The 27,843-nt window shown below is 34.9% G+C and overlaps 1 protein-coding gene across 1 annotated transcript in view; it reads right to left on the minus strand.

The window, feature by feature from the left end:
• Sppl3 (signal peptide peptidase like 3) overlaps nt 1-27,843 on the minus strand; it is a 111,292-nt gene that overhangs the window by 12,759 nt on the left and 70,690 nt on the right. The window contains exons 2-5 of the mRNA XM_026403425.2: nt 24,393-24,470; nt 8,494-8,582; nt 861-980; nt 121-199 (exon numbers count right to left, since the gene is read on the minus strand). Of these exons, the coding sequence (XP_026259210.1) occupies nt 121-199; nt 861-980; nt 8,494-8,582; nt 24,393-24,470 (366 nt within the window). The remainder of the gene's footprint in view (nt 1-120; nt 200-860; nt 981-8,493; nt 8,583-24,392; nt 24,471-27,843) is intronic.

The following is a 27,843-nucleotide window of genomic DNA, read 5'->3' on the forward strand; positions in this document are numbered from 1 at the left end:
TCAATCTCTTGATATTACTGTGCTTTGGTCAACACTAGAAATTTAAAACTCCTAATAGTGCTACCAAGCATGAAAGAAAAACACACATTTATAACTAAGAGCAAAGTTCCAAGTCCTTACTTGTTCTGAGGTGAACAGGGTCTTGTTAAATACTGGCACATCGGGAGAAGAAGAAAAGCAAAAGCTATCGTTGCAAGAACTAGAGAAAGAAAGGGTCTGGTTAATTTTTTTTTTTTAAAGAAATCTATTATTTAAAAAATGGCATTTTTAGAAACAGTCATTTCCCAAAAAAAGTGGAAATGATTTAATTGACCAGAGAATCTTTCTTTACTATTGAACAAATAACTTCCTTAAAACAAAAATACCTGGTTTGAATTAGGGATAATATGACTAGATTTTCTCATTCTCTCCTAACTCAGTAAGAAAAGATAAATAATGGTTTGGGGGATGACCTCCTAATAAGTCTTGCATTTTTTTTTTTTTGGTATTTCCATCATCTCTTAGCTTGAAAACAGATCAGAGAGTTGACCCTTTAATTATTTTAATTAGCTAGCAATGTTTTTATCTACAGAAGCATTTGTAGAGGCTGCCAATGACCGCTACACCAAACTGGACCTTCTGGTAACCAAACCAATACTGTTCTGGTGTCATAAAGCTCATGAATATTCAAATCCCTAGCATTTTTTTCAGACTGTGTTGACAGGTCTGAATATCAGGTGATTCATGAAGGAGGTCTAAAGGGTGTAAAAAACTGAAATATAATGAAGAAAAACTTGCATAATTTTTGAACAATTATCTTTAAAAAGGTGATTTTTTTTTCCCTTTCAGTGTGCTAAGAACAGACAGAGAAACTCATTTACCTGCTGTACATATTGTAAAAACTACTTGAACTGAGTCAAAGAAGAAAAACATTACTAGGAGAGAGACGGATGCTCCAATTGGAAGAAACAGAGCCTGGGTAGAGTCAATTGTTTGGATACCTGAAAGACAGAAAACAGGACACATTAACCACTTACTACACTATGCTCTTGCATTTTATGTGTAACACGCACTATGCCCTTGCATTATATATACATTAACTCATTAAAGTCCTCATGTATGGACTACCGAGGCCCTAGTGAGATTAGGAGCTCTCTGCTCTCCTCGGCACCTTCCCTGTAGGGATGCCCAGGAAACACTTGTTGAATTACACAGTATTACCTTCTGGTGCCAACCATGTGAATAACAGGATGCAAAAACAAAACCAAACAAAAATCCCAGAATCAAGAACATTAACAGGCAGTGCTGGGAACAGTGGTATATACGTGTGATCCCTGTTACTGAGACTGAGGTAGGTGGATTACAAATAAGAAAGACTCTGTCTCAAAATGAAAATATCTGGGGATAGAGCTCAGGTGAAGTTCCTGGTTCAATCCCCAAGGGGAGAAGGAGGTACCATTAAGAGGTAGTAAAAATCCAGTTTAGTCCATTTGAGTGTATTTGTGGTCCTGCGTACAGGTTTGGTTAAAAGAGGTGATTTTAACCCAGTGACTAAAGTAATCTATGGATTTAATATACTTACATTTACTCTGGTGGGGAGGATGACGAACAAGACTTAGCTGTAAACAGTGAATCAGAAAAATTATTTTCTGAGAACACTTTAAGGTACTAGAATGGGAGATTAATGGGGGACAATGTCTTGGGATAGAACAGGATTTAGCCCAGTGGTTCTCAAATTTTGGCTGCTGCTCAATGAAATAACTTGGAGAGTTTTTTTTTTTTAAGTCAAAATGCCCAGGTTCAACCTCAGACCAATTAAACTGAAACCTCTGAGGATTACACCCAGCTGAAACACTCCCCAGAAAACTTTAATTTGCATCCAGGCTTAAGAACCACTAATAAAGTACTTGGTAGAGAAGGAAAACACGGAAAAATATGATAATCACTGAACGAAGAGGAAAAACTATGGGTTTTGTCTTATATGCTTCCTACTTCCAAATTAACTGTCCTTAGATGTCATCAAGAAAAATGTATGAAAGGGACCTAAGAAATAGCCATATGACTATTACAATAGAAATATTAGAAATAGCAGTTTCTCTTCAATAAATTAAGGCTACAAATAAAATATGCAACAGGGATGAACATAACTAGATATGAAAGGTTGCAATGATGAACCAACGTTTAAAAACTATTCTGGGACTGGGGTTATGGCTCAGCAGTAAAGCACTTGCCTAGCAAGTGAAGCCCTAGGTTCAATCCTCAGCACCACATAAAAATATATTAATTACTTAAAGATATTGTATCCAACTACAACTAAAAAATAAATATTAAAAACAAACTATTCTGAAGCATTTAAACTTGTCTGTTCCCCAAAAGCTACTTAGGGATTTTTGTGAAATAAAATATTAAATATTTCTTCAAAACAAAATTGCTTCTTGGCAGTTAGATAAATGAGTCAAACAATTCATTTAGGGATGAGGCAGTTCAATTTAGGAAAAGTGATCTAGGTGTCATGACAAACAGAACTGATCTGGGAAATGGTTTGTCCTGAGCACAAGTTTGGCTTGTGTGCCACACTTGGGCTGGGATGGGGGTGCTCTTAATAGTAGTTCAAAGAGGAACTAGAGGAAACCACAGATTTTCAGATGCCTTTCACAACAGAAAATAATGTTCCACAAAAGATCATTTACTACAAGAAACAAATTGTTTTATAAGAATCCATACATTTTAAAACACATACCCATATCTGCCTCTCTTTTATAAAACAAATCATCTTACAATCTACAGATATCTATATTAGTTCAAAATATGAACAGAAAAATTAATTTCCTGGTAGAATATAAAGATTATAGTGACTAGGGTATATAAGGTATGCTTACAATCTAAATTTTAGTCTATAATCAATATGTAAAACTAAATACAAAGAACCTTTCTAGAATGTTAAAAAATGCAGATTTTCATTTCTGAAAACAAATTTAAACCAGGAGGCAATGTTACAAAGCAAATAAAGCTCCTTTAGTTGCTGACAATATGCCACTTAAAATAATATACATGACTTCAATACTGAACTTCATAAAGGATAGGAGACAATGGTACTGAAAGGGAAAGAGTGAATTAATCAAAAATTCTAGCCACACTCGTTGACTTAAAAACAAACAAAACAGAGCAAAGTTAAACAGAGCAGCCATCACTGGGAAGACTTCCAAAGTCCAACTATGTTATTTTTAAAGTCCAAAATCAACTTAAGTGGGTGTAGTGATGGAATTAAAAATTATATATGGCAGTCTGGGGCTGTGGCTCAGTGGTAGAGCACTTGCATAGCATGTGTGAGGCTCTGGGTTTGATTCTCAGCACCACATATAAATAAATAAAATAAAAGTCCACTGACAACTAAAAAAAATTTTTTTAAAAATTATATGTGGCAACATTATTTTTAGTATCCAATGGACTAAATTACTAACTTTATACCTTTTACCAAACACTTCTTATACATTAAGCAACAGGCGGGATTAAAAAAAAACCTTTCTAGATCTTATGGAATTTACAGTCTAAGTGGAAAAATTAAACAGATGTATGCCTACTCATGAAGAGAATTTCAATTGTACATTTCCATCAATCTTCATAGTTCAAATATAAGTGAAGTAAAGGACTTTAAGATGTCACATAATGTGGGGTACGTGGCCTTTTCTTAAATGAAGGAATGACATGCTGGGGAAAAACTATACAGGCCTCTTGGGGCAGATGCAGGAGTTAGAACAAGTCAGCGGAAATCAGGAAGGACCTGGAGGGAAGTCCCTCCCTGCTGCAACTTTCTGTTTTTATTTTAACACTCACAGATAAGTAAAAAAAACCCAGGGACCTGAGTGGATCATCACATACCTAATACCAACCCTGGGCGCCTTTGTGGTATCCCTCCTGTCACCACCCTCTCTTTTTCCCCCAAAGGGAACTGCTGTACTGACTTTTGATAATCTCTTCTTGCTTTGTTTTCCACCCAAGTAGGAACACTTAAATATACTCATGTTTATTTTGCCTGTTTTTTAAGCTTCATATATACTAGATTTGTAGTATGTATTTTTGTGTCTGGCTTATTTCATGCAACATTATTTCTGACAATCATCCATGCTGCTGTATCAGCTCAATTTCATTGTATGAATGTTAAAATTTATCCATAAATGTTTAACATTTGAGTTGTTTCCAATTTTTTGGCCTATTATAAATTGTGCTGCTTTTGAGTGTTCTGGTTATGGTTTTGGTGCACATGTGCTTATATTTGCAGGTATATAATTAAAAATGGGGCTGGGGCTGTAGCTCAGTGGTAGAGCGCTTGCCTAGCATGTGTGAGACACTGGGTTTGATCCTTAGCACCACATAAAAATAAACAAACAAAATCAAGGCATTCTGTCCATCTGTAACTACAAAAACAAACAAAAAATTTAGGAGCAACACTGCTATGTCCAAGTGTATTTATTTATTTTTTAATTTTTAAAGGGAGGACAAAGGGCTTTTTTCTTTTGGTGCTAGGGATTGAACCCAAGGCCTCATGCATGATAGACAAGTGCTCTTCCATTGAGCTAAATCCCCAAGCACCCCTGGATGCTTATATTTTTTCCTTTAGTAGATAATGCCAAAATGTTTTTTCAAAGAGATTGAGCCAATGTATATTCTCATTAGTAGTTCAAGAGGGTTCTCATTCTATATCCTAACATTTGGTGAGATCAGGATTTAATTTTAGATATTCTGGTATGTGTGTAGCACTATTTCATTATGGGTGTAATTTCGGGTTTTTTAAGGAGCTGAGTGGTGCCTTGTTCTCCTCTCTCCCTGACTTCCCTGTTGAGCTGCCTAGACAGGTGGCGTATTTCTATAACATGAAGTAGTAATTCCCCAGTCTGGTCCTGCACTCTAGGGAACCCTGCAGGGATCAATATGAAGTAATATGACCTCCATTTTGTTAGTTCTGATATGAATCACATGGTCCATCTAATCCATCAAGTCATCATTAACACTTCTTCTAGCTTGTTTTATAATCAAGGCCAATTGAATCATTTCTGATATAGCCCATAGCATGTGACCTACACATAAACCTTCAACCTCAACTCTCCACCAATGATGCCGTCCTACACTTCTACTTTTCCCTTCTCTCAAGCTTTTTTCACTCTTGAGTGGGCAACTGCACTGTTTTAAAGAAAACTCTCTATGTGGTCACTTTGTCCTCCAACAAGTCTGAAATACTCTCAGGAAAAAAAAAATTGCTGAGGCTGGCCTTGAACTTGCAATCACTGCTGCCTCAGCCTCTGGAGTTGCTGAGATTACAGGCATGTGCCACCATGCTCAACTCTTAGAAAAATCTTAACACTAACACACCTTCCTTTTTTTAGAAACTTCCCACCAATTCTTCTGTGTTGTCAATCATTTTGGATTCCAATTTCCTTAGCAATCTCTTGTGTTTCTCTGTTCATTTTCTGGTTGCTATCTTATTTCTTTGATTCTTGATAAATGTGACCAGTTTTCCATGCTATCCCTTCAATCTGGAATGTTATATTCCATAATCAAGTATTGACATTCTTTGCAAGGGCTAATTCTTTCATAATGTTACTGATTATGCAGAAGTAGATGGCATTTTTATCCTAATCTGTCCTTATCCCTTAGGAAGGTATAAGTGGTTGGAGTAGGTACTGAGGAAATCTGTGTCATCAGGGATAATTTAGTACAATACAGAAGGAAGATCTAAGAAAATGACTATTTTAAAAAGAAGTGTCCTATTCTATTTAGACTCTGATTAATAAGGAAAAAGAAAAAAAAAAAAGCAATGATACCCAGGTAACTTCTTTCCAATGCAAGCTGAAAACAAAATTGTACTTAGATATATACTACTTATCTCTCAGGTTTCTGTGATGCAATATACAACAGATCTATACTCTGGTTTAACTACATAACTGCATATATGCTATATAACATAGGTCTTTTAAGAATAGTTTCATGAGCATAAAGTGATTTGGCCTGAAATGTTGATAGAAGGTACGCTACTAGGTAGTAATTTAATTAGATTCCACAATGGGTTTAACCTTGTTCCAAGTTAAGTTATTGGTATACAATGATTTGGATCAAAAGAAAAGACTCGCTATATTTAAATGATTCTACTGACTGTCTTTATCACACCCATTCTATACTGCTTGGGACAATGAAACACATTCAACCGAGTTAAAACTAAACAAGTATAATTTGTTGACAGGGTAATACTAAACACTAAATACCATGGATATTAAGTGATCTTTTTCAACTTAACATCCATGTTCTTCCATTCATATTCTACCTGAATTTTAGTAGACTTACAGTGTTTCTTCCCCATTAGGTGGTGACTTTAACCTGTCATGCTCACTTTCCTCTCTGTGCCTGTAATTATATGCTCCTGTCTCCAGCAAGCCAAGTTCATTGTTTCAAATCAAGCTCATCCTTCTCCTGGAAAGAGACCTCACCTGAGCCAGTGTTGCTCTCCTGACTTGGCCCTTTACTCTTCGTACATGGATGTTGAAATGATTTCACCTCTAGAGCTTACTCTGACCCAGTAAGTGGCTTGTTCAGAAGAATTCTGGGATCAGTGAAAAAGAAAACCACAAAACACCTGTCCTAGGTATGGAAGGTGAAGTAGTATTTGCCCTCTTAGCACTTTAAAAAACACTTTGAAAAGAGTTGCTCTTATACTTTTGCATCTTTCAAAATATTTAATAGAATATTGAGTACTCAATACAAACCTGTCATTATCAAATCAGGTGCTCTCCCTGTTTCCTTCCCTTGGGATCAAACCCAGGACCTCACACACGGTCAGCAAGTAGTCTATCCAAGGAGCTCCACCCCCAACCCCAAGTCTCCTTATTTCTAATTTAATTCTTTCCATAATAAACATCATACCTTTTCTATATCTATTGAGATATAATTTATCTTATTTATTTATTGAAAAAAAAATTTTTAGTTGTTGATAGACCTTTATTTATTTATACATGGTGCTGAGAATTGAACCCAGTGCCTCATCCATGTAAGGCAAGTGCACGCTGAACCACAGCCTCAGCTCAAGGTATAATTTATATACCATAAAATTCACCCGATTTGTATAATTCGATTTCTGAGGGGTGGGGTAGATTTTTCAACAGTGAACCCATCACCACAATCTAGTTTTTGAATATTTTCATCACCCCAATAAGACCCCTCAGTTTACAGTTACTTCTCCTTCCTATCTCTAGTCCCAGGCAAATCACTAATCTACTGTCTAAATCTATTTGCTATTTTTGAAAATTCACATACATGGACTCACACAATAGTTATGTCTGGCTTCTTTCACATAACATTTTGAAGTTCATCTCCACTGTAGCAAGTATTAGCACCTCACTCTTTTTTTAAAAAAAAAATGCTACATAACATTCCACTGTATGGATAGACCATATTTTGTTCATAAATTCATTGGTTTATGGACCTTTGGGTTGTTGTATTTTGGGGTTACTAATAAGGCTAACTGGGCTGGAGTAGTGGCTCAGTGGTAAAGAGCTTGCCTGGCATGTATGAGGTTCAATTCTCAGCACCACATATTAATAAATAAAATAAAGGTCCATTGAGAGACAGACAGACACACACAAATAAATAAATAAATATAATGCTGCTTATCATTTGTCATACAGCCCACTTTTTTTAAAAAAGCAAATATTCTCATAAGATCTTAAATATCAGGAGAGATACACAAAATCATACTTATTTTCTTTTTGTAACTTTGTAAGTTACAAAAGAGTTAAATGATAAAGCCTTCAAAAATAACTTACTTATTGTCTTATTTATCTTAATCATTGTGTATTTGTTTGCCTTAAACTGTGGATATTATAAAATATCGATTAATTTGTAAAATAAGCATTTGGTGACTTTTTCAGCTCATTACGTACTTCAAGTAAACATCTTTGTTTGTTCTTTTTAGGTATATATGACAGTGCAATGTATTTTAAAGGCAGACATCTTTTAAGAGTAACTGAATGAACTTATGATTAACACAAAATTATCAATCTCATCAAAGCATCTAAATGAAGTCATATGCTGCGTGTAGTGGTGCATCCTTGTAATCCCACTGACTGGAGAGGCTAAGGCAGGAGGCTAGCCTGGGCAACTTAATGAGACCCTCAGCAATTTAGCAACACCATTTCTCAAAATAAAAATGGGATGTAGCTCAGTGGTAAAGCGGTCCTGGGTCCATCCCCAGTACCCCCACCCATGCCCGGCCAAAAAAATCTACCCTGCACTAATCTCTCCTGCTTATTTTTAACAAAGACTCTCAGCAGCAAGCTTTAAGGAATGAGTTTCTTGCATGCAAGAAATCAGTAGTTCAGACTCAGAACATAAAAATTTAACAGATTATAGCACAGAGTTTAGATTTTATTACAGTACCGAATCCTGACCAGTGAATGATTAACTGAGGGTTTAGAAAGAATCAAGGTAATTACATGGATGAAAATTAACTGATATAAAATGTCTTACTATTATTGGTGCTGTTGCCATTGAAAGACCCAGAAGAACTGTTATTGTCTTTCTCCTTATCTTGATTTTCAAAGTCCATATTAAGGGACCTGTGGAAAAAATTTTTATAGGTAACTTTTAGTTTTGATTTACAAAGTAGCAGGTCAGAAAATCAGCAGAGACAATATTTTAAAATGCTTAGGCATAGAAAAGAAAAGAAAGATCTCTTCTTTTAAATGTGGCAACTAGTTCTTGTTGCCACACTTAAAAAAATAACCTTCATTCCTTCCAATGTCAGCTCAAGAGTTTTCCTGACTGCACACAAAAGCATTCCCAAGTGGGTGAATCTCCTAGCAATGTTTTTGTTCACATCCTTAATTATTTCCATATGATAAAAACCTGGAAAGAGAATGTTAGGTCAAAGGGCAAGCACATTTTGAGACTTTTAACATATCACACAAATGCTTCCAGAAAGGGTGCACCCAACTGACATTCCATAGCAGCATATGAGAACACTTCTTTTTCTGTCTCTAACTTGTCAGTGTGGATTCAACAACAAAGACTGAATTTCTTCTATTATCTGAAACTGTTCTAGTACTTATACACAGGATAGCACTATTAAATTTTTAACAAAAGAATTTGTACATTCAAAGGAGGAAAAAGATGATATGTAAGAAAAATAAATTACATATATAAAAAATTAATAGCATGTGTTGAGGAGAAAAAAGGAAGAAACAAAGAATTTGAAATAAAGTCAGATAATAACTCGGTATGGCCAAGGATATACAACTGGGACCTTCATACACTGCTTGTGGTAACATAAATTAATGTAGTCACTTTGGAAGACAGATCTGATTTCTAGCAACCAAAACTCGGAGAAAGTAAATTTCTGCTGTTTAAGCTATCCATTCTATGGTATTTTGTTATGGCAGCCTACGCTAATAGAGATTAGAGATCATACTTCATATATGGAGACTTGTTTTATGCTCCCAAATGTGTTCTATATTAGTAAATATTCCACGAACACTTAAGAATAATGTGTTCTGTTGGAGTGTTTTATAAATGTCAATTAGGTCACACTGATTAAGAATATTGTTGGAGGGGCTGGGGTTGTGGCTCAGTGGTAGAGTGCTCACTTAGCATGCACGAGGCACTGAGTTCGATCCTCAGCACCACATAAATGTAAAATAAAGATATTGTGTCCACCTAAAACTTAAAAAAAGCTTTGTCTGATATTAATATAACCACTCCAGCTTTCTATTGATAAGTACAAGCAATATATTTTCTCCTGATCTTTTGTTTTGGCTTTATATTTGTAGTATGCTTCTTATAAGCAGCATGTAATTGGGTTTTATGTTTTTATTCAATCTCAACAACTGCTGTCTTTTCATTTGGTTGTTTAAACCAATTTCATTTAATGTGATTACTGATATGATTAGGTTTTAAGACTACGATCTATTATTTGTTTTCTACCTGTCCTTTTCTTCGTTTCCCTTTACCAGTTTTTAGGATTAATACAATATTTTTAAAATTTCATTTGACTTTCCTTGTTATTATATTAGTTCTGTGTCTCTGCTTCTTATTTTAGGGGCTAATGAGGGGTTCATGGCATCCACCTTTAACTATGGTCTTTGAGTTATATGACTTCATGTATAACAAACCTTACAATAGTTCACATTTTCCCCTTGCAAACTTTCTACTATTTTGCAAAGCATTTTTTATTACTTTTACATGTTATGAACCTCAAATTATTTTTGTTTATATAATCAATTTTCTTTTAAATAAGAAAAAAGTCATATTTATTAATGTGCTTGTTTCTAGAGATCTATGTTCCTTTGTGTAGATAACTGATTTCCAACCAACACCACTTTAATTTTGCTGGAAGGACTTCCGTTAATATTTCTTATAGTGCAAACTGGCTGGTGATGAATTCATCCAGATTGTGTATGTCTGAAAACATCTTTAGTTTAGATTTCATCTTCTGAAAGATATTTTTGCCACAGAATCCTATAGTAATATACATTTTGAAGCTGTTGTTCCACTGTCTTTTCACTTATTTACTTATTTTTGGTGGGGGGAAGTGTAGGGGAGACAGGGGATTGAACCCAGAGGCGCTGAACCACTGAGCCACATACTCAGCCAGCCCTTCTTATGTAAATTAGAATTTTTTAAAAAATTCAAGACATGGTCTCACCAAGTTGCTTAGGACCTTGCTAAGGCTGGCCTCAAACACGTGATCTTCCTGGCCCAGTCTCCTGAGGCACTGGGATTTGTGAACCACCATGCCTGGCTCACTTGTATTATTTGTTTTTAATGATAGATCAGCTGTCATCCTTACCTATTTACCCCCCAGTCCCCGCTGCTTTCGGGTTTTTCTCTTTTTTCAAATATTTTTTAGTTGTAGATGAACACAGTACCTTTATTTTATTTATTTTTATATAGTGCTGAGGATCAAACCCAGTGCCACACACATGCCAGTTAAGCGCTCTACCACTAAGCCGCAACTCCAGCCCCAGGATTTTTCTTTTATCACTGGTTTTGAGCTACTGATAATGACATACCTTGGTGTAATTTTCTTCAGATTTCTTGTGCCTGGGGTTTATTGAGTTTTTTGGAAATGTGGGTTAGTTTTCAATAAATTTAGAAAAAGTTGGCCATTATTTCTTGGAATATTTTCCTGTCTCTCCCTTTTCTCTCCACTTTCAGGAATTATAATAACCCATGTATTAGGGCACTGATAATTTCTCTTTTCTGTTTCATTCTCTTTATTTCCTTTTGGATAGTTTCTATTGCTAGGTTTTCAAATTCACCAATCTTTTTTCTGTAATGTCTAATTGCAAAAAAATTGTTAAAATTAGTTATTAATTAATTCCATCCAGTGTATTTAAAAAAACTCAGATATTTTCATCTTCATTTCTATATATTTCATTTAGATCTTTTAAAATATCATCCATATAACTAACTTCTATTGTACATGTGGAATATAGTTATATGTTTTTAAAAAATATTTATTTTTTAGTTGTAGTTGGATACAACACCATTTATTTATTTATCTATCTATCTATTCTCATCATGGATCGCATCTTCCTTCCTCTTTGCTTGTCTGACAATGTCTGGTTATCTTGCCTCAATATTTTTATGTTTATATTGGCTGCTTAATATTTTAATACTTCTGTAAATTCTGAGCTATCATCTGGGATGCTGTTATTAGGAAATACCTTTATTTGTTCAGGTTTATCTTTTATGATTTAAGTGATTCCAAAGAAGTGCTTAGTAAAGGGTAATTAATCTCTATCAACGAGGCAAGGTCTGAATCAAATCAATGCCATGTAAATCATACGTTTTTCCAATGTAGCTAATGGGAATAGGCATTCTTCCCTCTCATTTTCTCAAATTATTTTTCTTTCACTATAGGTAATTTGCTCACATGCACACACTGATCAATACTATGATAAGTGCTCAAAGGATTTTTCGGCAGACCTCTGGGATTTTCCTTCTTTCTTTTGTACTCTGCACTTTTATCAGCTCTAGTTGCTTCGGTCATTCTCGACTCTCAACTCCTTGACTTACAGAATCTGCCTGCCTCCATGATCTAGAAACTGTCTTGAGATAGCAAACCGGGAAATTATTGTTTCATGTATTATATATGGTAATTTTTTGTGAGGGGAGGTTGTTGCAGGTGGCATGATAATCCAGTTCCTGTTACTACATCTTGGCTGGAAGCAGACGTGCCATTAGGTAGTTCTTTTAAACATGATCCAAATTGAGCTGACTTTGAGTGAAGGAGAGGCCTCTTTTCACTTCTTGTTCATGCCTTTAACAGTCTCTGGGGTACTGGAACACTGATGAGTTGTATCCTTCTCTTCAGAAAAGTAAAGAATGTTATCCTGAAGAGGTCACAATCTGTCCTGGGACTTTTAGCCAAACTACTGGGCTAAGGCTACACTGATAATGTGCCACCCCTCTCACCCCAAATCTTTTGATGAATTCAAGAGATCTGTCCCATTACTCTCATAGCCTGACTTCACCTGCCACTTGGTTTCATGTACATGGTAAAACTCTTTTATTTGTTATAGGTATTGAAGAAGCCCCAGTTGACATGCCTGTAATTAGAAGGTAAACTGAGCCAGGCATGGTGGTACCCCCAGGTACTTGGGAGGCCGAGGCAGGAGAATCATGAGTTTCAGCTTGAGATCAGCCTGGGCAACTTGGGAAGAACTTGTCTCAAAAAGTGTGCAGAATACAGATTGGTTAGGTATGCTTCACACTGGTCCCTCAATAAATTTGACTAATCAGTTATTTGACAAACTGACCCGCTAGAGGGCAGTCCCCATGGATGACAATTCCTCAAAAGAACTGAAGGAGAAATTTTGGTAGATGTGGCCAACTTCCTAAACCATGGCAGAAATATGGTTAAGACAACTCTATTAGAATATGGTCCGGACTCTGATGTGTTAGCTTCCCTGGGGTTTTAAAACGATGAGGATAAAAAACAGTTTTGGATTATTTCTCTACTCATCAGAGAAAGACACTTTGGCAGGGAATAAAAACATACTAATTGCTTCTACCTCATTTAGTCCTAGAGCAATTGTTATAGTGACTGGCAAGGGAGAAAAAAAAAATTTCTCCTGTCAATTTTTATTAGTTCCAGATACAGATTTTGCATATATTTCCCCTGCCAAGACACCTGTTGGGTTTCAGTGCATGGTTTCATTTCTATGGCCTTTTAAACTTTATTTCATGTGTTCTCATGGCAGAGCTCAACATCTGTGGAAACTAAAGTCTAGGACTGGTGATTCATTTAATTAGAACATGTCTGAAGTCAATGGACATAAAGATTGCTTCTTCCCTTTGGAAAGATAAGTACTAATTTAAATTGAGTTTTCCAAATTCACTTATGAATGGAAATAATAAGAACAACAATAACAACTATACTTGTTATGCCTACTCTGCTTCTCAGAATCTGGTGACAGCTTGGTAAATTTACAAGATTCTTTATGCACAGCTCTACTCTGGGGGCGACCTACTACAGATCATTAACTTCCCCTATTCTAGAATTTTTTTTTTAATATTTATTTTTTAGTTTTCAACGGACACAACATCTTTGTTTGTATGTGGTGCTGAGGATCGAACCCGGGCCGCACGCATGCCAGGCGAGCGCGCTACCGCTTGAGCCACATCCCCAGCCCAACTTCCCCTATTCTTCTTGTTGGCATTATGTTGACATTCTGGACTAGAAAGTTGTCAGTCCTCTCTGCTTTTACCCAAGGCACAGCTTTTATACACTCTCCTTCATAAGACTGGATGAGTGAGGCTGAGTGGAAATGGCAAGGCAGCCTAGGCTGAAGGGTCATACAACTCCAATTCAATTTATTACCTGACAACTACTAATAACTCTTGGTTATTTTGAGGCAAGGGTTTCCCCCTTTTCAAATACTAGGTAGTTGTGCTTAACCTAAAACCTGTTTTAGCTGGTCCACTTTCTTAAAACCTGGTTGGTAAGAAGTGCTACAGAGACAGGAAAGCCTTATTATGTAGGACAATGAGGTTCTACGGGGCAAGAGAGCATTCTTTTTATTACTGGTCTTTCAGTAACTGAAAGCTGACTCTGAATTTCTCATCACTTGAACAAGCTTAAACCAAGCTTCATCTGATTATGAGAAGTAAACATGGGTCACCATTACCAAAAACTGACATCTGGCAAATGATAAAGTGGGGTTCCACATATTAGTTGAAGCTGGGAAGAGTCAAATCTCCCAGCTCTACAAAATAAGATCAAACAGTGGGAGTAGGTTTAATAGATCCCTGGCTACTGTTACCCACACTGACAGCTAATAGCCAACTTAAGTTGTTTAAATATCTTTGCAGAAGATTCTGTCTTCAGGACCAATTTTATTACAGGTCTTTATCCCAACTTACTTGGTAATTTATTAACTCTACAAACATCAAACTGCTTGGCTGGACCTGGAACAATTTGTTCTATCTTCAGAGATGATTACCCATCATCCTCCCTGCCAACCTCACCATCATAGTTTTTTATTACTGCTATACAATGACATATAATATGACGATACATCACAATGTTATTACTACACATTCTACCCAAATTGCACCCTGGTTATTTGCTTAGTAAACAAGTCTGGGTTACTAACATGAATGATTAAATAACAAAAAAAAAAAATAGGACTTGAGCTATGGCTGTTTCATTACAGATAACCATTTAACACTGTTAAGAAAAAAAAGATCCATCCAATTACAGCGTACTTGTTTTTCCTGTCATTTACTATGACTGAATGGAAGTAGTTGTGGGTCAAGTTACAGAACATAAACAAATTTCCAATTATTGATACATAAATATAAAACCTCCAATGAGAATTAGCTACTGGTCAAAAAATGGTGAGTAGGCTTCCTTTGTAGCATTAGACCAGTGGCTGCATACTATTCAAAAATAGTATTTTAATGTTGCAGGATTCAACTGGGGTTCATGCAAGATAATACAAAAAATATATAAGAATGAAGATGTAAAGTAAGGCATTAAGAAGGCTTCTTGAGAACCTTCATAATGACGGGGTGTTTCACATTTGAGGGAGTACTGGGCCTGATCATGAGGTCTGAAGACCAGTGGATAAAACAAAAACAGAAGGATCAATTCTGCTTTCAATCACATCTGAAAAAGATTATTCAGAAAAGAAAATAAAGGAGAATGGGTCAAGAAGTAATCAAGTAGTTGTAATCTGTGGATGTAGCTGTCCTTTTATGAAGCTGGTTAAACCTGAAACATACGCTTTAAATATTGTGCTATGAGCACTGTTATGAGGTCTATTTTCAGCAGGCAACAGAGTACATGTCCAGAGTGCTTGCCATTCATATTTGTCAAGGGCCAACATTCAGGAATAGCCAGTTGAAGAATTAATAACTCATTCACTTCTCCAGATATTGTAAAATATAACCTCAGGACATACTTAGCAGTGAGCTGACCATCTGGACTACAATACAACTCCCTGCTACCTGCTGTACACCTCCAATTTTGGCAAAACTGATTTTGCTGAGATACATTTTTGTTCAATACTACCAGCTTACATTAAAGGATATTACAATTCATTTAACAGACATTTACTTGAATGCCTACTATATGTGGCCTCTTCATGTGGGTGTTTGAGATAAATGTTTATCTAATCTTAAGACCGAGAACAGTTATGGTTCACCTGCACAACTGGGTTCAGGTTCTATTTACTAAAGGACACTGAAAGTTTTAAATTTCTTTCTTAAAGTTGGCTGCTAAAGTTTACCATGGTATTTGTGAAACACCAGTATTAATAGTGTGGGCACGTGATTTTAGGGTCATTTTTGGCTCTATTTTGTCTCTACTTATACTTTTCTTTAGCTCCATGTTAATTTAGCGTATCCTCTCACTTAATGAAACTTGGTAAAAGGTCTGAAATCCTTTTTAACAGGGTAGAACAAAAATGAACAATTGCAGGAAGCAAAATGGAGGTGAAAACACATTAATTTGTTCCAAGTTATACTTGTTCATCCATTTTAATTCTGATAACTGAGTATAATACTGGAAGTGAACATCATGAAGGGGAAAACTCACTGGCCAAAGTAAACATTACAAGGCTGAACTTAATTTTAAGTTAAATATGTGTTCCCAGAAAACTTACAGTAGGTTTTTAAAATTAAACATTTTTAAAATAAATTGAAAATAAATTGTTAAATATATAAAGAACTTGTTCATATACATCATAATGGATATAATCATTCCCTACATCATCTAACAAATTAAATGATACTTTTTTATGCATGACAGATTATGAAATGACAAAGAGCAGCTCCAAAGACAGTAAACACATTGCACACCATTAGAACATCATGACATTAATGAACAACAGTGACTTCTTTTGAATAACCTAGCCTACTATGATTATATGCATTTAGTATGGAGGGAAGTAAAAGCAGATAAAGTACAGCTTTAGTTATCTCTGAAGTCTTATTAATCTGATGACACCATATCCCACAGAGTTTTGAGTATAAGCAAATAAATTTTCCTCACCATTAAAGAATGTAAAGGTAGAAGATGCTTTCCTTAAAAAAAAGTGTATTTACACTGAAGTTATGAAAGTCTTATCATTCTGTAATACAGCAGCTTAAAAATAAATACACAGAGGGTGTTAAGGGAGACAAGGTATGAGGGAGAGGGGAAAGAAAGGGAGGAAGCATGAAGTACACCTTTCTTTTGGATTTATTTCAAACCTGTTATTTCTTGTCAGAGACTCCTGCTGGGACAGAATATCAAGTCTTAAGTTAGTTACAAGCTAAGAAACACCAAACCACCTTCATATCTGCATGAAGTATATTTTTCTTTTAATTTCCTTTTGGATTTATTTCAAGCTTTGTCGTTTCTTTGTCTGAGACTCTAAATGGAACAGAATGTCAAGTGTCTTGGCAGTTACAAGGTAAGAAATTCCAAACCAGATTCACCTTGTAATTCTTTGGCCAACCTGATTGTAATAGTTCGTCCTATTGTATTACTTTTATTTTTCTGTTCGGTTAGTTTTTTGTTTTTCTTTCTGTTAACAGTCTCCTGTAGATTTGTCACACTCTTCAAGAACATGCTGATTGGGGCTGGGGATGTGGCTCAAGCGGTAGCGCGCTCGCCTGGCATGCGTGCGGCCCGCCAATAACTAATAAATAAATAAATATTTAAAAAAGAACATGCTGATTATGATAAATTATTCCACATAGATATCCACCCCATCAACTGGAAAGATTAAGAGGCAGAAGTGAGCTTCAAGTAATACAGGAAGACTTGCAAAGCTCAGCCAAGGGATGGCAAATGTATCATATCTGATACAGCTAAGTTAACAGAAGGAAATTTATACTAGTTTTAAATGCATACATAAAAAGGAAAAGGTTTCAAAATCAATAACTTGAATTTCTACCTTAAGGAATTAGAAAAACAAGTAGAAATAAAAATCCAAAACAAGCAGAAGGGAATAAAAAGATTAATGAAAACAAAACAAAAAAAAAATCAGTGAAAACAAAAGCTGCTTTTTTGAAGTGATCAACAAAACTAATAAACCTTTTTACACCAAAGACATAAATGACTAAAATTTTTTAAAAAAATGAAAGAAGAAACATCACTACCTACATTAGAAATTAAATGAATTATAGCTGGACATGATGGTGCACACCTATTGTATTAGCTGCTTGGGAAGCTGAAACAGTAGGATCACAAGTTTGACGACAACCTGGGCCACTTAGTGAAACCCTGTATCAAAGTTTCAAAATAAGAAGGGCTGGGGATATAGCTCAGTGATAGTGCTCCTGGGTTCAAGACCCAGTATTTGAGGGGGAAATTATAAAGAACACACAAATGCCAACAATTTAAGACACTTCAGAGGAATTGAACAAATTTGATAAAGACACAAATTAGCAATATTGATCAAGGAAGAAATTGGAAATCTAGCCTTTCAAGAAGAAACGGAATTAATAGTTAAAAATCTTCCCATATGCAACCATAAGAGACTTGGAATGGAGGCTGGGGATATGGCTCAAGCAGTAACGCGCTTGCTTGGCACGCGAGGGGCGCTGGGTTCGATCCTCAGTACCACGTACAATAAAATAAAGATGTTGTGTCCATGGAAAACTGAAAAATAAATATTAAAAAATTCTCTCTCAAAAAAAAAAAAGAGACTTGGAATGAGCATAATAATATCAGATAGTAAGACAGATATTGTTACTAGAGGTAAATAGAAACATTTTTAAAGGCCAGTCCATCAGTAAACGTATAACAATTATAAAGAAAGTGAAAAACCAAACCTAAAGATTGAAAGAAATGTTTTGCAAACATTTATCTGGTAAAGAACTTGTCTTCAAAGTATAAAGAACTCTTTAAAATTCAACAATAAAGAAGAGAACCAAATTTACAAATGGGCAAAATATCTGAATAGACACATAACCAAACAAAGTACACAGATAGTAAATAAACACTTGTAAAGGTGCTTTGACAGTGTTAGTCATTAGGTGAAATGCAAATCAAAGCCATAATGAGATACCACTTCATATCCACTATAACAGAATAGTTACAGTCAAAAAGACATAATATCAAGTGTTGGTGTGGATTTGGAGAAACTGGAATCTTCATACACCACTGCTGGGGATGTGAAATGATGTAGCTACTTTGGCAAACAGTAGAACTTCTTAAAATGTTAAACATGGGAGTTACCATATGACCTAGCAATTTTCTAAAAAGAAATGAAAAACTGTACATAAACTCAAAGAATTTATGTAGATAAATTATATAAAATATATATTCATAAATGCTCAGAATTATTAAAAATAGCCCCAAAGTAGAAATAATCCAAACAAAGAGCGTATTACTCATCAATAAAAAGAAATGAAATAACCATAAATGACATATTCTTGACATAATGTCAAGAAAGCATTATGTCAAGTGAAAGCAGCCAGTCACAAAAAAGTTACAATATGTAATATTCCACTTATGAAATGTCCAAGATAGGCAAGTCTACAGAGACAAAGTAGACTAGTGGCTGCTGGGGTAAAAGGAATGAGGAATTGCGGCTAATGGGATGATACTAATGTCTAAAATTGGATTATGCACTATGTCTGCACAACTTTGTAAATATACTAAAAACTGAACTGTATTAGTTTAAGCAGGTGAACTTTATGATATGTATTGCATATCTCAATAAAATAACTAAAAAAGGAACAAAACAGTGAGCCAAGAAGGAAAATCAAGCCAAACCAAAAAATGTCCTACAAAGAAAAGGCTAGCATTACATAGTTTCACTAGTGAATTCTATCAACTAGTTAAAGAAACAAACAACAACAACAAAAAACAACAATGCAATTCTCTACAATATTTTCCAGAAAATAGATTTACTCTATTTCCTAACTTATTCCATGATACTAAAACTTTAAGACATAACAATAAAGCTGTATATTAATATTCCTCATCACTACAGACACACAAAATCTTTAACAAAATGCCAGAAAACCAAATGCAGCACCATGTAAAAATAAAAATTACTTACCTTGACCAAGTAGCATTTATTGCAGGAAGGCAAGGTGGACTTACCATCCAATAATCTGTTAATGTGCCATACTAATTGAGTAAGGACACAACCCATATGATCATCTCAATAGATGAATAAAAAAACATGTAACAACACACATTTATGAAAACAATTCTCCAAAACCTAACGAGGAAACTTCCTCAACTTGGTAAAGGACACTTATGAAAAACAATCTGCTAACATCATACTTAATGACATATGCTTTCCCCTAACATTACGAACAAGGCAAGTGAAGATATGTGTCCTTGTCACTTCTAGTCAACACAACTGGAAAAGCTAGCCTGTACAATAAGGGTGTGGTGGGAGGAATTAAAGGCTTTCAGATTGAAAGGAAAAAGCGGAGCTGTTGTTATTTGCAGACCACATAATCCCGCATGTAAAAACTCCTAAGGAATCCAACACACAAACAAAAAACTTACCAGCACCAATAAGTTCTTCAAAGCAACAGTATACAACATTAATATAAAAAAACCAATTGCATTTCTATATTCTCAGCAATAAACAACCCAAAAATTAAATCAAGGAAAAAATTCCAACCAAAATAAGATCAAGGGGCTAGGGATGTAGCTCAGTGGCAGGATGTAGCTTAGTGGTAGCCTAACATTCACAAGGCCCTGGGTTCTATCACCAGTACCACATAAAAACCCAAACCAAAAAGAATAAAATACTTGGGAATAAATTTAACAAAAGAGGTGCAAGCCTTGTACAATGAACATTATAAAACTACGAAGAGAAATTAAAGATCTAAATAAATTCAAGCCCATGGATTCTAAAGAGTATTATTAAGAAAACAATTTTGCCCTAATTACTGGTCTACAGACCCACTGCACCTAGCAAAATCCCAGCAGGGTTTGTTTGTTCTGGTAGAAACTGACCAGATAAATCTACAATTCCTGTTAAAAAAAAAAAAAAAAAGATTCATAATAGTCAGTCTTAAACTACTCAATTTCAACACTTACCATAAAAGCTATAGTAATCAAGACACTATGGTACTAGCATAAGAAGAGATATACAGACTAACAACAGGAATGGGAAGTCTGGTGACTAATCCTTTTACAGTTAATGATTTTTGACAACTGTGGCAAATTAATTCAATGGGGGCAAAGGATAGTCATTTTTAACAAATGGTGCTGCAACAACTAGATAGCTATATTCATGAAACTGAATTTAGATTTGTAGGTAACAATATACACAAATATTAATTCAAAATGAATCATAGTCTTAAATATAATAATGAGCAAAATGAGAAAATTTCTTAGTAGAAAATCTTTGTGCCTGGAGTATAGGGTATTGATTTAACATTGGAGCAGCCATCTTAAATGTTAACCACCATCTTATGAGTTAAGTTTCGCTTTCCTATACTTCCTCTTACTGGAACTCCCCCACTCCCATTAGTGACCTACCCCGTGGTGTCATCGGCCAAGCCAATCCCATGCTATTCCCATCAGCCTAGCTCTGATGCAAGGACCCTGTGCCTATCCCATAGCGCTACAAGTACAACTCCAAACCCCTACCCCACAAAAGCTGAACCCTGAAACATCTCAGGGCCTCTCTCCTCTGTCTACAGAGGGATGGCCTTTATTTGTCAGCTCTCTTTTCATGGAGATTAGGCAAAAAGCTTGGTACAATCAATACCAAAAGCATGATCCACAAAACAAGAAATTGGAAAAGTTGGACTTGACCAAAATTAAAAATGTTTGACCTTAAGAAACACCATTAAGAAAACCAAAAGGCAAGCCAGAGAACAGGAAAATATTTGCAAATCATAGGCCTGGGAGAGTTTTTGAATGAACATTTCACCAAAGAAGAAAACAAATGGTCAGTAAGGAAAAGATTTCAAACTCTTTTTAACATCACTACCTCAGGGAAATGCAGTGAAAACATTATAAAAATACCACTTCACACCCTACTAGAATGGCTATAATGACTATAATAAAAAGATGTTCAACAGCAGGCACTAAAGAAAATCCTCACCTGCCACTGAACTGTACGTTTAAAAAGTTTAAATGGTACATTTTACGTATCACATTTTGTTTACCACAATTATAAAAGCAAAAACAAAGCTAGGGACAGTGTTACGTGCCTGTAATGACAGCAACCTGGGAGGCTTAAAAAGGAGAATCGAAAAGTTTTGAGTCCAATCTCAGCAACTTAGCAGGACCTTCTCTCAAAAATAAACAAACAGGGCTAGGGTGGTGGCTCAGTGGTACAGTGCTCGCCTAACATGTGCGAAGCCCTGAGTTCAATCCTCAGCACCACATAAAAATAAAGGTATTGTGTCCAATTACAACTAAAAAATAAATAAATAATAAATAAATAACAAATGGCTAGAGATGTAGCTCAGTGGTAGAACATACCTGGATTCAATTTCCAACACTGAAATTTTATATAAGTACACACACATACTATAGACATATATACATGTATATGAAAATAAAATTTCAGTGTGTATATACATATATGTCTATATCTCACATACATATGTCTCACAAAGAAAGCCTAGCTTTATATGGCTTTGCCAGTAAATTCTATCAAAACTTTAAAGAATAACAATTTCACATAATCTGTTCTGGAAAACAGAAGAGGAGAAAACACCAACTTATTCTATGAGTTCAATTTACACATGCACTTAAAGGCATCATTATTTTCAGAAAATGCATTATATTTAAGTATAGAAGACATAAGGTACTAGGACCTTGAGAACTGTTCCAATTCAGACTTTGTTACCAACTAGTTGTGTCATCTCTGTCAAGTTACATCATCTTCTTGGGCTTCATTTAGTCTTCTCATTTGTAAACAGGGACGTACATCAAAGAAATCTTTTTTTAAATCTATGTTATACTATTACACAAAATTTTATTTGACAAATCTTAAATTGGTATAATCATCTGGCAAACAATACAGCAATATATACTAAGAGTCCATCCATACGCTGGTGAATCACGTCCACTTTTGGATATTTATCTCAAGCATATTATCCAATCAAAGTGAAAAAAACACATATGGAGATGGTCACTTTAACAACCCATATGTCCAGCAAGAGTGAAATATCTTACACATCTTTTCTATTTATAATTTCAAACTTTCATAAAGCATATCAGGAATTTCATAAAAAATTGTTTTCAGTGAATTATTATTTTTTGCTATGGTAAGTCATTAAATATAGCATTTACTCTTACAAATGGAAATGTCTGAACATCTAGAATATTGACATATTTCAACTTGCAGTCCTCTTTATGTTTTTTTGGACTGGGTATGTCAACCAACATTATTCTGAATGGTATTAAGTGATGGCTCAGAAGAGAAATTCTTTGAAATTATATAATATTTATTCATAATGATCAATTAAATTGTTTGCTTAAGAAAACTGACTACTGTGCATAACTCTTTCTCAATCTGTATTGTGACTTTGAATTTGACATGAGTTGACAAGAGAGAGCCTGAGTCTACCTGTGGAATATATTGGTTTATTTTCAGTACTTGAAAAACATGCAAAGATAACTGGTTTGGGAAGTTACTATAAAATTTTTAAGTAAACATGCATGCTGTAAATGTGTTTTTATGTTTCAATAAAGAGGAATTTCTTTTGGGGGGGGGAGATATTAATACAAAGAAACGTCAAAATTAATAAAAGCTAGTATGAAAATAACTACAGAAAATATTTTTTAGGTGAAAGAACCAGAATATAATTAATTTGTATTCTGAAAATATCAGTATATGTCAAACAGGCAATTTGCATGAATGAAAGTCGTATTAGGGTTGTGAATCTAAACTGCTTTATTCTGAAATGTTGATACATATTATTATACATATGTATTCCCCACCTACCCAGTGTGGAAAATAATATACAAAATATCAAGGGTAGATATTCCAGATATAATATTAGAGAGGTCAAAAATCCTTAAGCCTATTTAATTGATCATCCTCATTCCCCTTGAGGTTCTCAATATTTCTCAACCTTTATTTTTAAGTGTCTCAATCACAAAACTACTATTTGAATTGTACAACCACTAAAGCTTCTCTCAATTAAGAATAGTGGTGCGAAGAGTGTGTCTAGTTTCTTGGTTTTTCTTCCTATTCCTATGGATGCCTGATAAATGAGAATTTCACCAGGATCCAGTCTTAGCATTTACGAAGTGAGCACAACTCTAATAAAAGTAGGTTGGACCCTATGAAATTATTTGCAGGTCAAAAAAGTTCATCAGCAATTTCATATGGTTCAACCTATGTCAATATCTTTGTGTTTAAAAAAAAAAAACAAGGAAAATTTCCTAAGGATATAATTTACTTGCTTAAAGGCATTTTATGGTGAAATAAAAAACTTCATGAGCTTCTTAGATACGGTTTTATTTTGGTTTCCCTGGCCTTTTTAAGTCTTCTAAAGCTTTGTGGCTATGCTTTTTAGGTTAGGGGGGAAAAACATGAAATTTTCTTTATCATATATTTTATTACAGGAATATCTAGTAATTTTTTTTTTTTGTATGCTGGAGTGTTCTTCTATGTATTTTTTTCCCCTTAAAGACTCTAGAACTCAAGAACTCTTTTCATAACTTTCCCAACAGTGAGTACTCTTAAATCAGTTGTTTTCATAATTTTAAGCAACTAGTTTTTGCCTGTTTGCATTAGTAAGCTAAAGTCATAAGCAAAACCAAGTGTTTAAAATCGGCCAAATAAAGAATATTAACATCACCCTGTTCTAACTCAAATTCTGCTGAAGTCTTGTTTCTCTTCATAAAACAATTAAGTTTTGGTGTCAACACTTCTAGAACAATGCTCCTTCCACATCCAATTGAAATCAGCCCCATTTTGAGAACATCTTACCTGAAACTACCATAGACTATAAGAAGAATGGATATCAGAAACGTAGACACTTGACTGGAATCCACCAGGGAATAGGCCCTAGAGAAATAAAGAGGGGAAAAAATTAAGTTATATGCAGCAAATCCTCATGGAGCTTACAATCTGTGGTCTTCAAGATGACAAATATATGCAAATTAAAACTAGCAAAATAACATTAAAATTAAAGTGTGATTTGCTAGTTCCACATGAGGAATAAATAGTAAGTTCATAGTTATTACAGTTAATATTCACAGGATATTAAGTGATAGATATCTAAGTAAAAATTCCATCTCTTTACGATATACAATGTATTTGTAACATCCATTCTCAATTTTAAAGGTATCCAAATATCTACCAAATATATGCCGACAGAAAACTCCATTTACACTGGAATCACTAGTAGCTAAAACCATAGCCTTTTTTTTCTTTCTTTCTTTTAAATTACTGATAGACTTTTATTTATTTATACAAAGTGCTGAGAATCAGACCCAGTGCCTCACATGTGCCAGGCAAGAGTACTCTGCCGAACCCTAGCCCCAGCTCTCTAGGCCCACTTTTTAAATTTTGCGCCAGGGTCTCAGTAAGTTGGCCATACTGGCCTCCAAACTGATATCCTCCTGCCTCAGCCTCCTGAGTCACTTACAGGCGTGCATTTTTCCTGCTGCCTTGTGCTTTGCCTTACTGCCCCTTTGCTGCAAAATTCAGACCCAGAAAACTTCATGATACAGAAAGAACTCCTTTCTTTGTGTTAATTAAAACTTCTGGTTTTAATGAACACAACTTTCAACCTCATTCTTGATATTCTCATTTTTCTGAGTTACTAACTACAACAGTATTTCCCAATGATTCATACTTGTTCATCTTATTTGACTTGAACTTTTTGAATTAAGAGTGAAATAGAAATAAATGGATGCCTTTACTCTTGCTTTTGATTAAAGATTTAATGAATAAAGGAACATTTGAAACAATGTTTTATCACAGGTAAACCACGGGATCTCACAGGTAAATATCACACATGCCATGCCATTGAATGTTCAAGTCTTCTCTGAAAACAGCATTAGGAAGAAGTGCATTTTGCAATTTTGGCAGATATACTTTAATAACTTCTATCTAGCCTAAAAGAATCATAAAAACATTGATATTTTACATTTTAAGTGTGCAGAGAAATCATTCCTAGAAAATAACATCTGCTTGGCAAATGTGAATACGTTAGCACAAACATTCTGCTATCCTGCAACAACTTTATATGTTTCTTTCCCCCTATTTACCAGGGAACTGTCAGACACTTAGATTCTCTAAGTTTAGGGGCTTCTTGGCATTGATGCATCACAGTTTTTGAATCACCCAAGCTAATTTCTTTAGAGGTTGCTCATAAGGTCAAGTAGAAATATATATACTTTCCTATTGGGTCTTTTAAAAGTTCTGGAGACAAAGAAACTATTAGCTGATGCTAAGCTAATAGTTAGCCTAGGAGGTACTTAGAAACACAAGTTGTTCCCTTCACATTGACTTTCTTAGCTAGTAGTATTTTTTTCAGTCATTTTTATAGTAGGGGAGATAATTACAAAAATAGCAAAACTGGATTCTGAATGGAATATGAACTCAAGTGAATTACACAGAGCTATGTTGTCCAACACTGTAGTCACCAGCCTCACATAGCTATTTAAATTAAATAAAATGAAAAGTTCAGTCTGGCAGTTGCAATAGATAAATTTCAGCTGTTCAAAAGCTGGTGGGTACTGTACTGGACAGCCAGGGAAAGAACATTTCCATCACTGCAAAAATTTCTAGTGGACAGCACTGACATACACAGGAAGACAGACATGTTATATTTCAAAACTGAGGTTCTGGAGCTTTACTGGTGGTAACACCAAAAATACTTAACATTTTTTTAAAATTGTTTTTCTTTTAAGGAAATCTTTTTTTAAAATTTTTAGTTTTAGGTAGACACAATATCTTTATTTTATTTTTATATGGTGCTGAGAATCGAATCCAGTGCCTCACGCATGCTAGGTGAGCGCACTACCACTTGAGGCACATCCCCAGCCCCAATACTTAATATTTTACTGAGCATTTAATTCTTACACCATTCTACAAGGGAAGTACTACACTTTGTTTAGGTAAGAGATTGTACCTAAATCCTTACCTAAACAAAGAACCTTGAGAACAGATGTGTATAAGAACTAAAATAATAATTTTTTTTTATTTTATAAAGAAAATGGGCTGAGGTTGTGGCTGGAGCAGTAATCTGTAATAACATTATTAATAAATAATAATTAGTAAAGATCATAAATAGCCATATTAGTTTTAGGTCAGGTTTTGTTGAAAATGAATTACAAAAAAACTCTTTTGAGTTTTAGAGAATTACCCTTCTGTTTTCTGAAGATCTGGAGCAGGATGCAGTTCTGAATGTAGGCAGCCTAACTCCAGAGTCTCCCAAACTGATTTCCATCAAATTTGGAGTCAGAAAATGTGTGAGTTTCTATCTTTAATTACACCATAACTCGTGGTCTAAATTATCTTCTGGCCCCAATGAAATGAAGGCCCAATTAATTTTTATTTTCAAGGGTCCAAGTTTTTACATTGTGATTTTCTTCCAAAAACCAGAAATGTTACCAGGTTTACCTTCTCTTTCATTTTTCTGGTCACTCATTAAATCAGCTTCAATAGAGATGACACTGTTTCCATGCTATTAAAAATTGGCATTTTAAAAACCATCCAATATTTATAGATGTAAAACAGCTTATATAAATTCTACGTTATACCAGCAGAGAGAGATGAATATGGGGGAAAAGTATGAAGTATTTGTTGGTTTAGTCAATTCATGGGAAATTCTTCTCTTTGGTCACCTTTAAAAAGAGAGTTTTTTATTTGTTTGTTTGTTTGCCAGCTATATAGTCTAACCTACAAGCTTCTCACCCTGTACCAAATAGTTTGCTTTGATATTTGGATATAACCTTGGTCTCCTGGAGTAGGCTTTTTTTAAAAAACTCTACAGGCTCATAAAAAGAATAGCTGTTTCAAATGTCTAAGGTTTTTTCTTTTTAATTTTTTAGTTGTAGTTGGATACAATATTTTTATTTATTTATTTTTAATGTGGTGTTGGGGATGGAACCCAGGGCCTCGCCTGTGCTAGGCGAGTGTTCTACTGCTGAGCCAAACCCCAGCCCCATAGGGTTTTGTTTTGTTTTGTTTTGAATATTTATTTTTTAGTTGTAGTTGGACACAATGCCTTTATTTTATTTCTTTATTTTTACGTGATGCTGAGGATTGAACCCAGGGCCTTGCACGTGCTAGGTGAGCACTCTGCGGCTGAGCCCCAGCCCCAGCCCCTGTCTTAAGGGTTTTCTTGCTGGTAAGAATGGGGGGTAAAAGGGCCCCTTCTGTTACCTGTCTCTATTCTTTTCATCCATACAAATAATTGAAGTAAGGG

This window comes from Urocitellus parryii, chromosome 3 (genome assembly GCF_045843805.1).
Source record: "Urocitellus parryii isolate mUroPar1 chromosome 3, mUroPar1.hap1, whole genome shotgun sequence".
NCBI classification, from domain to species: Eukaryota; Metazoa; Chordata; class Mammalia; order Rodentia; family Sciuridae; genus Urocitellus; species Urocitellus parryii.